This window comes from Rhipicephalus microplus, chromosome 7 (genome assembly GCF_043290135.1).
Source record: "Rhipicephalus microplus isolate Deutch F79 chromosome 7, USDA_Rmic, whole genome shotgun sequence".
In the NCBI taxonomy this organism is placed as follows: domain Eukaryota; kingdom Metazoa; phylum Arthropoda; class Arachnida; order Ixodida; family Ixodidae; genus Rhipicephalus; species Rhipicephalus microplus.
In genome coordinates, this window is record NC_134706.1 from 12,797,997 (window position 1) to 12,810,447 (window position 12,451).

At 47.7% G+C, this 12,451-nt stretch overlaps 1 protein-coding gene across 6 annotated transcripts in view; it reads right to left on the minus strand.

Moving 5' to 3' along the window:
* Positions 1–1,805: 1,805 nt before the first annotated feature.
* The window catches only part of gw (trinucleotide repeat containing adaptor protein gawky), a 53,096-nt gene continuing 42,450 nt past the window's right edge, over positions 1,806–12,451 (minus strand). For all 6 annotated transcript variants that reach the window (XM_037431472.2, XM_037431471.2, XM_037431469.2 and 3 more), the window contains 4 exons: positions 10,605–10,739; positions 6,318–6,569; positions 2,859–3,565; positions 1,806–2,742 (listed from right to left, as the gene is read on the minus strand). In XM_037431472.2, the coding sequence (XP_037287369.2) occupies positions 1,938–2,742; positions 2,859–3,565; positions 6,318–6,569; positions 10,605–10,739 (1,899 nt within the window). In that variant the 3' untranslated portion in view covers positions 1,806–1,937. The remainder of the gene's footprint in view (positions 2,743–2,858; positions 3,566–6,317; positions 6,570–10,604; positions 10,740–12,451) is intronic.

Sequence of the window (12,451 nt, forward strand, 5' to 3'; positions counted from 1 at the left end):
AAAAAAAAAAAAAACAGGTCTACACGGGAATGGACACTCCCCTTTTAATGAACGACCCCGCATCCAGCAACGATTGATGCACACGTAGAGAGAAGCGAAAGGACGGGATATTACACGAGAGAGGAACAACACTTTGCTATTGACAGCACTGACCCCCGAGTTATTGCAAAGGTCGTGCGCGGCTGGACATACGAATGAGGGGGGGGGGGGTTTGTGCCCGGTCCGCTTGGATATGTTGGTGCGGTGTGCATGCACGTGTTGCCGCTGCTGCCCCGCCAAAAGCTTGATCAGTCACAAATCAAGAGACGAGAAATTGGGCAGCACTCACAGATAGTTTGGAAAGAAAGCAGCCCTGCATATCAGAATGGCTGATTATGTTCGGCACATGCCAGCCCCAGAAAAGAAAGAAAAAAAAAAGACCTTGCTCTCCCAAACGTTGGGTGGGGACTTGCACACACACACACACGAGACGAAAGAGCAACAACACATTAGAGAGCTACGGTAGCCGAGGCAGTTAGAACACTCATCTAAGTCCCCCTAAGGCTTTATTTACGTGTCGCCTGCGCTTTCGAAGTAAAACCTTGTCCCCAACGAGGAATTACGGCAATAAATCTGGCACTTCATATCTTTGTGGTTACATATATATATATATATATATATATATATATATATATATATATATATATATATATATATATATACGCCGTTTTTTTTTTTGGTTTTCAACAGAGGCAGGCCCCAATGGCCCAGACTTCCCCCTTGTAGCATAAAGGGGCACAGGCGACGGAAAAAAAAATTGCAGCACCGCTGTTCAAGTCACGGTCATTCTATTGGCCGGACGCAGTACGGAGATCGTCTTCATCAACGGAGGTCGCTTCTTGTTTGCCAACTGGGGTGAGACACAAAAGCCCCCACTGTGACGGCCGACGTGCTCTGGCGGAAGTCGTTGATTCGGCAACGTGGGCGTCGAGCGATTTGAGGGGGCGGGTCCAAAAAAAAAAAACGCGCGAAACAATAAAAACAAGCGACCCGCAAAGAAAAAAAACACAATAGCAGCAGTGGGGAATGGTGACTACTACTGCAACACACACATAATAAAAACGATGTTTCACAAATAAAACTAATTCTGTCCATGAATGTATCACACTTTGGCAGTCGTCGCACACCGCTGACCCCTCCCCCCACTTTGTGCATGCCAGAAGACAAACTTCGTCGACGGTAATAAAAACTGAATAGACACGTTGTGCAGAAGAGCAAGTGTTCTCTTGTAGTTACCTTCATCTCTTTTTTTTTTGTTGGAATTTTTCCCAGTTTTTTTTCTTACATTCTTAGTCACGTGTAAAAGGTGGTCAATATATATATATATAATATATATGCATAATATCAATATATATATATATCTTATGTGTGTGTGTATATACTATTTCTTCTACATCTTGATTGACTTCCCCACTCGCGACAACACAGGCAAGCATAACACAAATCACTCACGCACACACACGTACCCGCGACGAAACAAGACAATGAAAGAAAAAAAAAAAAACTACGATAAAGGCGGTCTGTGTCGTCGTTTTGGCATAGGGGGGGCGCGCAGTGGCGGCGGCAGAGGAAGGGGGTCAGGGTTTGTGTGTGTGGCGGAGGAGAAATGGTGAAAGGGGGTGTGGGGGGACATGCAAACGACACTAGACCAATAAAACGCACACACACACATAGAAGAGAGACCCAAGCAGCGGCTCCCGCTGCTTGCTTTCGAGGGGGGGCTGCGGCTCAGCATGGCTCGGCACCCCCTCCCCACAAAGAAGCGGTTATCACAAAAGGGGGCCGGCAAGGCACCGGCTCACGCATGCTGCTCCTCCTTTGTAGTTGTAGTAGTAGTTCCGGGTTTGTTTTTTTGTTTTGTTTTTTTTTCGCTGCTGCGAGGAAGGGAAGGCCGTCACTCACATGGACTCGCCATTGAGCAGATCACCAGGCAGGAAATTGTTGAGCGACGACTGGGGCCCTCCGCTGTGGTCGTGGTCAATCTGGTTGGAGCCACCGCTTCCACCGGCCTGGCTTGTCTGGGGCGCGGCCCACAGGCCCCCGCCAGCACCCGGGAAGGACCACAGATGGCTGGTGTTGGACGAAGAGACTGCGGCCGAGGACACCGAGGTAGGAGCGGCAGTGTTCCACGGCTCCGTGGTCTGCTTGGCGGGGCGGCTTGGAGCGAACTGAACGGGGCGCGGCGGGTGGTAGGCGTTTGTAGGGGCGCCCCAGCCTAGATGCTGGTGCTGCTGCTGCTGCTGAGACGAGGGGTGCTGCCCTAGGCCATTGCCGAGCTGCTGCAGGAACTGGGCCACCTCCACCTCATTAGGAATGTAAGCCACCATGGTTGTGTTGGAGAGGACGCAGTTGTGTAGCGCTGATTGGGCCTTGGAGGCCTCCTCGCACGTAGAGTACTGCGCCAGGGCCAGGCCGTGCTTGAGGAACAGGTGGAAGAGCTGCAGGGGCCCATGCTGCATGCACAGCGTCTTGAGCGTCGAGCCGTCAATCTGCGGCGTCAGGTTCTTGAGCACCAGGAAGTTGTTGTTGCCCGAGGAGGTCTGCTTCTGCTGCGGCGGCTCCCAGCCCGACGTGAGGCCTGGTGGTGGGCCACGAATCTTGGGCGTGGTGTTCCAGGGGTCCGGGTTAGGTGTCACGTGCTCTCCACCCCAGCCGCTTTTGGAGGCGTTGCTCTTGGAAGAGGCACCGCTTCCATTTCCGCTCCTGCACACATGCACGCACGCTGTTAGGCGTAGCTCAAGTATCCAACGTGGAAAAACCTGCAAATGCACTGGCCACCTTTATGTGCTGTTGTCACAGGACTGTGCAACTGCACTCACCCATGCATGGCGGGAGTGAATGCCCAGGTGCTGGAAGTGAGAGAGGCCAGAGAGGCGACCAGTGAGCCCTCCCCTCCTGGCGGGCTCTGCTTCCAGCCGCCAAAGAGCTCAGAGTCCTTGATGGTGTTGACTGACAGAGGCGAGCGCACTACACTGCCGGGTGTGAGGTGCGGGTCGTCCTCTGCACTCTTGAGGGCAGACGCGCCCTTCCAGGGTTTGCCCGGCTCGAACTCGGCTACGAGGTCGCTCAGGCTGTAGCCACCGACGCTGCCAGAGTCCTTGCCCTCAGTGGGAGAGGAAGTACCACCCGCGCAGCTAGTGGTAGGCGGTGCATCGGGCCATCCGTCCTGGGAGCAAGCCCCTGTGGACCATGGTCCGTCGGAGGCACCGAGGAAGGACGAGAGGCTGCCAGGCTTGGAAACTGGGCCCGGAGCACGACTGAAGTCGCCACCACTGCCACCATTCTGTTGTGGGGTCTTGTTCTCCTCGTCGAGGCTCGACGGCAGCTTCCACTGGTTGAGGCGGGACTGCTGCTGCTGCTGCTGCTGCTGTTGCTGCTGCTGGTGTGACACAGCGTCCTTGAGTGTCAGGTCACGGAAGTCGGAGTGAAGGCCCTCGACCCCGCCGGGCTTGCCGGCTCCAAGGAAGTCCTGTGGTGTTGGGGGACCACCCAGTCCGGTGGGAGGCAGTGGAACATGAGGTGGCACCTGTATAAGTTAAATGTCCAAAAATAACTGCAGTTATCACATTGTTCTGAACAGTCTGCCATATAGAGGACACATTCACTTGAAGTGCATCTAAAGTACCGTAGAAATCAGAATATAGGTCGGAGTAGATTATAGGTCGACCCCCAAAACTTTGAATCCCCGAAAACGAAATATTTAAAAATCGCAAAGTGCCATAGCGCACCATTACCGTGGTAAGTATGTGACACAAACAGCTGAATTGTGGTGCAATTTACGCGCATAATTTGCGCCCTCACAAAATTCGCGCACCCCTAATATTTTGTCAGCTTTACGGCAAAAAAAAATTCACTCGCATATTTCGCGCTCCCCGACCCGTCCGAGCCAGCTCGCCGGTGCACACGCCTTTGAACCTTTTGATGCTTCACCTGGGTGCGCGGCTCGCCAAGCGAGCGCAGTCGAACAGTCTGCCAGCGCGAAGTCCCTGCTTTCGAGGACTTCCCCAAACTAGGGTCCCTAGAATACTGCACCCGAACACTAACCCATCGCCGGAACAGCTTGAGCGTTTGCCTCCCCATCTCTCCCATTCTCCACCACCGCGATAATGGTGAGAATGCACGCTCACGGCACAGACGACTTTCTGCATCGGAGGCGTGCGAGGGCCTGTCGCACCAACTGTTCCTCTGTTCAGTAACACCGAAAGTTGGGCGAGTTGGTGATTGTTCATGATTACAAAAAAGCAGCGCACGACGTTTTACATAAAGAGAGACGATAGGGACACCGCTGCACTCTCAACTAGTTTATTTCGTAAACGACCTTGGTTATTATACAACAAAACGGTGTACCACGTGCTACAATGACAACGTATTTTCTAAAAAGCCAACTTCGCAATCGCTCAAAGTAATCGATGCTTGGCTTATAGAGTAATCTTTTCTTTTTGCGATGTGGAAGGCCTCGATCACTTCCCTTGTCATCTTATCTCTGTGGCTGGAAAGAATTTTAGTCTCAGAGAACAGCGGGGAACCGCACAGAAGTTGGTTCATCTTGTGCGCAAGAATATATCTTCGGAGCAGCCTCAAATTGAGAGGAATTATGAAGAAAGGAAAAAGAAATGTGTCTCCATACCCTATGCGCACAGTATATCACATAATCTAAAGAATGTAGGCAGCCGGTATGGCTTACAAGTTGTTTTTTCTGCACCTAACAAACTAGGAAAGATATGCGCTAGGCTAGATAGGAAGCGATTGACAAAAAAGGATAGGTGTCGGTGCTCTGTTAAGCACAGTGTTTTGTTTGTGGAGTGCAGAACCGCGGTGGTTTACTGTTTGCTCATGTCGTGTGGGAAAATGTACATCGGTCAAACAGGCCGGTGCATAAATACAAGGTTAACGGAGCACAAGAGAGCATTAGCTAATAATGCTTACTCGCACTTAAGACGGCATTGCTTAGAATGTGGCTGTTCCCCGCTGTTCTCTGAGACTAAAATTCTTTCCAGCCACAGAGATAAGATGACAAGGGAAGTGATCGAGGCCTTCCACATCGCAAAAAGAAAAGATTACTGTATAAGCCAAGCATCGATTACTTTGAGCGATTGCGAAGTTGGCTTTTTAGAAAATACGTTGTCATTGTAGCACGTGGTACACCGTTTTGTTGTATAATAACCAAGGTCGTTTACGAAATAAACTAGTTGAGAGTGCAGCGGTGTCCCTATCGTCTCTCTTTATGTAAAACGTCGTGCGCTGCTTTTTTGTAATCATGTTCCTCTGTTGTTCAGGTCTGCGCTACAACGCACGCTTGGTCGATTTCGCAAGTTCAAGGGAGCACTTAGATCAAATTTCAAGATCGAGATGCGCCCATCAATCAATCACTTGGTATGCACGTCTCCTTGACCAAATTTCGATGGCGTCCGTTTCGGACAAACGTGTTTTCACCAACAAGAGGATGTTAGCTTAGGCGCTGATGCAAACTCTCCGTGACCACGGTGACAACAAATCTTAGGAGGTCGGCTTGCAACGCTCTTCTGTCTAGCGCCACGCGCTCGCAGGATGGTAGCTTTCGCGATTATAGTTCTGGCAACATGACGGCGCGTTGAATGCAATGCTATGAATGCGATAGCGAAAAATTGTAATGTTATAACAAGTAAGGCTGGCAGCCAACTCTTTTGGATCCGATATCCCGGAACCCGTACAAAACGCTCGTGTGAACGAATACGGCCGCTCCAGGGAGAAGTGCTCGTTCAAGACAGGTGGTTTACTTTCTGTTTGAGCATTCGACGGTAGTTCTAACACGCCGGACATGTCACCTTATGCAGTTTCCAGGTGATATGGGACGAGCACACCCTGTTGATCTCTGCTTCAGCAGCGCTCGCGCGCTTTTCCCCGCTCGTGAAAGTAATGATGCCCGGGGGCATGTTATCAATTTGGACGTGTTACGGACCATGGCGGCGACGGCAAAAACACGCAGAGAGTCCATAAAATTGCTATCGCAATAATAACGCAGTTTTTTACTGTAACATAAGCATTTTGGTTTAGCTCAGTGCTTTCAGTCCCCCTTTTGTTTAATTTTTGCGTTTATTTTTCGAATTTTTCAGGCCGGACCTGCATATAACGAAGTTATCAATTTTGTTATATCCAGGTATAATTATCCCCCCCCGAACAGTGATTATTGAGAGTTCTACAACAGGCTTGAAGCTTCCCTGCCTCCGGTAAACAACTGAACGTTGTAAACATTTTGCTCGCGGTAACATGGCCACAACTGCTGCAGAGCAACAGCCTACCTGTTGCGGGGGCTGCGGAGGCGGAGGCATCTGCTGCTTCAGGAAGAGTGCTTGCTGGGCGGCGATCTGGTTCTGCAGGTTGATGATGCGCTGCTTGGTCTGTGTGAGCTGCACGTTGACCTGCAGCGGGTTGGAGGTTGGCGCCTTGTGCCCTACCTGCTGCTGCTGCTGCAGCGCGTGCAGAACCTTGATCTGCTGCAGCAGCTGGTACAGCAGCTGCAGGGTTTGGGGAGCCAGCGGCTGGTTAAGAATCTGCAAAGAAAGGCTCGCATCAGCTATCTAGTAGACTCGATAAATCTACCGTATAAACCGGAATATAAGTCGAGATATTTTCAAATAAATAGTAAGTTAAAGTCGCCCCTTGTCTTATATAGCAGTGTCTAGCCGAAAGTGCGACGCTGTCAGGCAACATGTGGCTTGCATGTGCTTGTGAAGCCAAACACGGCCATATCCGTATCCAAATCCAATCGCAGTCTTTTTTTTTTATTTGTCTGTTTCCTTTGTGTTCGTGATTTGCTTCCGATCTGTTCCGATTTTTCGCTCCACTTGACATTGCGCTGCATTTTTAGTGCCCCTTTTTTTTTTCGTTCACTGAATATGTCTAGCAGTGCGAAAAGGCAGTACTCAGCTGCGTTTAAACTAGATGTTGAGTCCGCAGAAGTGAACCGGAATATGGCTGCTCAGCGCCGCTTTGGTGTATCGAAAAAAAAAAAGAATGCGCTATTGGAGGGCGCAGAAAGGGAAACTGCAGATGCGCAATCCTCGAAAAATTTTGTTTCGTGGACGAAGTGCCATTCATCCGCAGCTGGAGGATAAGCTAGCAGACTTTGTGCGGGAAGTTCATGCGTGCTCGCTGCCAGTGACCATTGATACCATTCGCAAGAAAGCCGTGGAACTCGCTCGAGAAGCTGGGTGCGCCGATTTATGCGACGCAAAGGATTTTATGCGACACAAAGGACTGTTTGTGGCTGGGTGCTTTCCGCGTGGCGCTCCTTGCCGGATTCCATGGTGAAAAATGCTTTCAAGAAATGTTGTATCAGCAACTCGCTGGATGGCACTGAAGACGACGCACTGTGGGAGGCGGCTAGCGACAAACTTTCGTCTTCAGAAGGCAGTGGTGCTTCGTCGGGACGAATAGGAGCAGTTGCGATGATGATTGAGGGGAGCTCCGACGATCGGGGTGCGGTGCACCCAATTCGCAAATAAATGTGGTTCGGCAGTTTTGGGTTGTTTTCCTTTTTTTCTTTTTCAGTAACCTGAACTTGGGGGGTCGACTTATACTCCGGTTTATACGGTAAGTTATTGGTTGGCCTACTGTGTTTTCAATGTACACTCAAAGCTCATTATTACACAGATGAATTTACACGAAACTGATTTTGTTACAGTCGAACCCCGCTACAATGACACTGAAGGCACGCGAAAAAAATTCCGTTGAAGCGAAAATTTCGTTGTAGTGAAATAAACTATAGCTGATCTGAAATAGCGAAACAAAGGAACGTTTATTTTCAAAATTTAAAAAATGTCAGCTGCCTCCTATTTTTTCCCAGCAATGTAGTGACGTGATTGTCACCCATGCATAGCGATACCATGGTGAAAAGCACGCTGAAACAATGCCTGAAACGGTCTTCGTGAACGAACCAAACAGTTGCATTAACACGTTAACACCAGCGGCTGTCCGCCGTCAAAACGCCAAAATGGAAGAAGGGTATAGTCAACCGGTGACTCTTGCCTTATTTTATGCTATTATTATCATCCATCACTCGTGGCTAGCTGATTTTGTTGATAATGCGGACGAACAGCCGCTCTAATTAATTACCACACAGGCCAAGTGTGAACAAAAAGATAAGCATTGGAATCGGAAAACACACTGTTCCGCAGATGCACCCAGCAGCAGCGAAAAGAAAACCATGAACTAAGCAACTGAGCTTCAGCTTTCAATTGTCTGTGGCTATACAGTAAACCCGATGCCAGTGACAAAAGCAGGGCAGTCTCATTGCCATCGCTATCGAGCAATGGCAATGGTACCGTATATACTCGCATAATGACCACACTTTTTTTTTAATTGACTCCAACATCGAGATGCGATCATAACGCGGGGTAAATTTTCTGTGAAAAAATATTCCGAGCACCGAAAACGCAAAAAAGCCGCCAATCAGAATTCTCACGATAGACCAAAAACAAAAGAAAATAAGGCTTACACCTTTGTAATAAAATGCACGCACTATGCAGGAGCTACATGCATGGCACACTGCCCTTTTACTGTTTACCTCTTTGACCCCCTAGTTTGATTGATTGATATGTGGGGTTTAACGTCCCAAAACCACTATATGATTATGAGAGACGCCGTAGTGGAGGACTCCGGAAATTTAGACCACCTGGGGTTCTTTAACGTGCACCCAAATCTGAGCACACGGGCCTACAACATTTCCGCCTCCATCGGAAATGCAGCCGCCGCAGCCGGGATTCGAACCCGCGCCCTGCGGGTCAGCAGCCGAGTACCTTAGCCACTAGACCACCGCGGCGGGGCCGCCCCCTAGTTTATTCAGACTCCGAAGCGCCACTGGCGTCGGTGTCGTCGCCGCACGATTCCCTGTCAAGTGCCTTCAGCTTGAACGCGGCAGTAAAGCTCGCGTACCGCCCCATGGTGAAACGGCGCTTCAAAACATAGCTGCGGGATGAACACAGGTCGAGCAACAGGCGGCCGTCGCTGTAACAGTGCGGGATGTCAAAACAAACATGGCGGCTGACGGAGCGAAGCGACCGCTTTTTTTTTTCTTCTTCTTTTCGTCAGTTATGGAGGTTGAGTACGTCACGCGCGTCAGAACAGTTTCTGCCATCTAAATAAGGAATGCTTTCATTTAAATCAGTAAGTTTACGGCATTAGCCTAGTGATGCCTGCTTTCAGATCACAGAAACAATGATAGGCGTGTGCAGCTGCCACAGACATAAAAACACGTGGCGGGCATTCAGTGAACACTACGGCATTTGCCCTTACTGCAATCCTAAACGGCACGGTTCCGCCACACAGTGGGCAAAAATTAAGGATATGTTTGGTGCGTGCAGTTGGCGAGATTTGAAGAGCGAGATTTGAAGATAATCAGCTAGACTTGGCACACGACATACCGATGCGGCAAGTTCGGCGTGCGATCATTACGCGAGTAAATACGGTACTTCTTGGTGGTGCCAACGATGTTTTAGACTTCGTCGACCTATTTTCAGGTTCTGAAAAGGCATCAAAATGTTAAACATTGGGTTTGCTGTATAGCATTAAATATCTGAGCCTGGAATCGCATCGCAAAATTTCGTTGAAGTGGGACGTCAGAAGAAAAAAAGTTCATTGTGGCAACAATATTTATGCACTGACTTCTATGGACTGCTGTTTTTCGTTGAAGCGGCGTTTGTTGTAGTGGGATTAGACTATATATCCAAAAATTCATTACAAAAACATATTCCTATTACTATGTCTACTGCAACACTATTATATGTTTACTTTGTTACAACCGATAATTCGTTATATTCGGGTGCGTTGAATCGAGGTTTGAGTCTATACTAAAACCACTTAACTAAAACTGCCCTAGGGCACCAAATAGTTCAGTAGAACTTTTTGCTTGTCCATGCCTCAAATTATTTGTAGCTGTTGCATACAAATTGCAAATGAAGCCAGCAGCCTACACACAAAGCAGCCAAAATTGGGGCTTGAATGCTGCGTGCCGAACGCTTGCTGCAGCCCGCTGGTGTCGTGCCGAAAAGCGTGCAACGAAACAAGAAGGGGCTACCTATTGTGACAGGGCACAACACGTTTCCTCCCTAAGTCACATTATAACAAGCACCCACACGATCCCTGAGCTAGCAATGATGCAAAGCCGTGCATGATTTTGCCGAAGCAATGAGAAACAACAAATATGCACTACATTGCCCAGAGTCGGGGTAAACGAGAACAAAATCTTGGAGTGCGTCGTGTTTGCACTATTGACATCTACAGCAGCGTGCAACGATTCAGTCGCATCGAGCAGATTCAGGTGCATGTTGAAGAACCCCGGCTGGTCGAAATTTTCATAGCCCTCTACTTTGGCGTCTCTCATAATGCACGTTAAAGGAGCACGAAAGGCAGCTATTAAGTCTAATTTACTGTTGAAATAGCGGTCCAGAAACCTCGTAGGGTTACTCCTGTGCCGATGAAGGGCTTATTTTGAAATGAAATCACTTCTCAGTGGTCCGCATCGGGTTGGCAGACTTCAAATTACTCGGACCATCTCGCGTCACTGTAGCAGACATCCCCCCCCCCACCTGTGGGTTGAGATGTCCAGCTTGCACCGCCATCTGTATCTGTTGCACCAGAAGACGCAGCTGTGTTGCAGACGGCACATTTGGCTGGCCCAGGCGAGCGCCGATGCCTGCTGGACCACCTGCTGGACCGCCACCCTAGTGCAACAACAGAGGAAGCACTAGTGAGAGCTCGGCCGCTAGACAAACACCGGATACTCCTTTGACAGCATTACGGCTCTGTTTTGAACGTTATGATGGCGCACAAATTTGTGGCAGCAACCAACGGTGCAAGTCTTGAGGGACTCGAGCATCATAACTAAAATGCATCTTACACAGAAGTAAGTTCCTTATATCAGGAATTTTGTTATAAAGATAAATTCCTAAAGCTATATCAGCTGCAAGACTACTTTTCAATTACTTCCTTGTAACCAATTTCGTTACATCCGGGTTTGTTGTATCAAGGTTTGAGTGTACATCTGGACTGCTTAATAGTGAAAATTACTCAAACCCCATATAGTTATAACAAATATGCATCATACAGCCCTAATAAGTTTATTATACCCAAAAATTCTCCATAAACGTAATTCCCAGCACTGTGTGCATTGAAAGACTATTCATAATTTTTTTTTTTCTTAAAACCAATATTTTGTTGTATCGATGTTCGTTGTATTTAGGTTTGCGTGTGCAACGCATTAAACTTCACTTTAATGCTGTGTACTTGTGTCCCACACTTCTACTCTGTGTGAGACTATTGAAATCTCAACTGCCACTCGACCAGTTTCAGAGAAGACTCATTAGAACTATGCAACAAGACGCGCTGGTAATTTTTTTTTTTTTTTTCAATTTCATTGGAAGCGACGATATTAACTTTTGATCAGTAACAATACAAAAAGTGTCTTTCCAAAATAAGCTGGCCACCATGCCAAGATGCGATTTTTCCAGATTCACGCCACAGGCTCAAGCTTTTGATATGTCCTTCATTAGGAGCTTTTTAGCTTGTATGTATACTCTTTTACGTTACCGTTGGTTTCATTGTGGCTTTACCGCGTGGTTCTGGGTGCTGCGGCAGCCTCGAAAATAGCCTTGTTGTTTTTTGCACTTTTGGGCCTGAACTAGGTGCTGATATTTACAAAACAGGTAGTTTATGTGAGATACAACCCAACAATATGGTCTTTAAAAAACAGACTTTTTCGCGATTTTTTGGTTTTCAAGGGCCACGCCCCCCTTTAAGAAGAGATGTGGATCGAAAAATGCGAGTTTTCTTCAATTGTTGTGATAAAATTAGAACCTCTACTGTTTTGAAAAAAAAAAAAATTACATGTCAAGACTTGACTGAAAATGCTTTAAAAGTGCGTTTAAAGGGCACAAGGTGCCTGTTGAAAGGCCGAAAATGCGGTCTTCGAGCACCCTGCCACCGATAATGCGTCGCCGCACGCCATTGTTGATCGCATGAGGCGAAGAGTCAAGCCCCACTCTTCAAATAACGACAGCTTCCCTCGCTTTTATAAATAAAAACTCAACTTTAACTTTAAAACTCGTTTTTCTCGAAACACAAATTTCGCCATTTCCTTTTCCATGTGCCTCTCTTATTTCGGGGCACTTCTATGCTCGGATCTGCATGAAATTCTGCTCAAATTTTTTCCAAAGTATGACAAATACAATTATCTAGTTAAATTTTAATATTTTACTTTATAATAAAAAATGTATGCAAACCTTTACTGGGGTAGGTGAAATATGGACTTTTTTTACATCTATTATTTGTCATGCCTATTACTTATTTTGTATGTGCTTCCTAATTAGTTATTTGTATGCTACACTTTATTTTAAATTATGAACTATAAACGGTAAAAAATTTCGGAAGTTTAGGG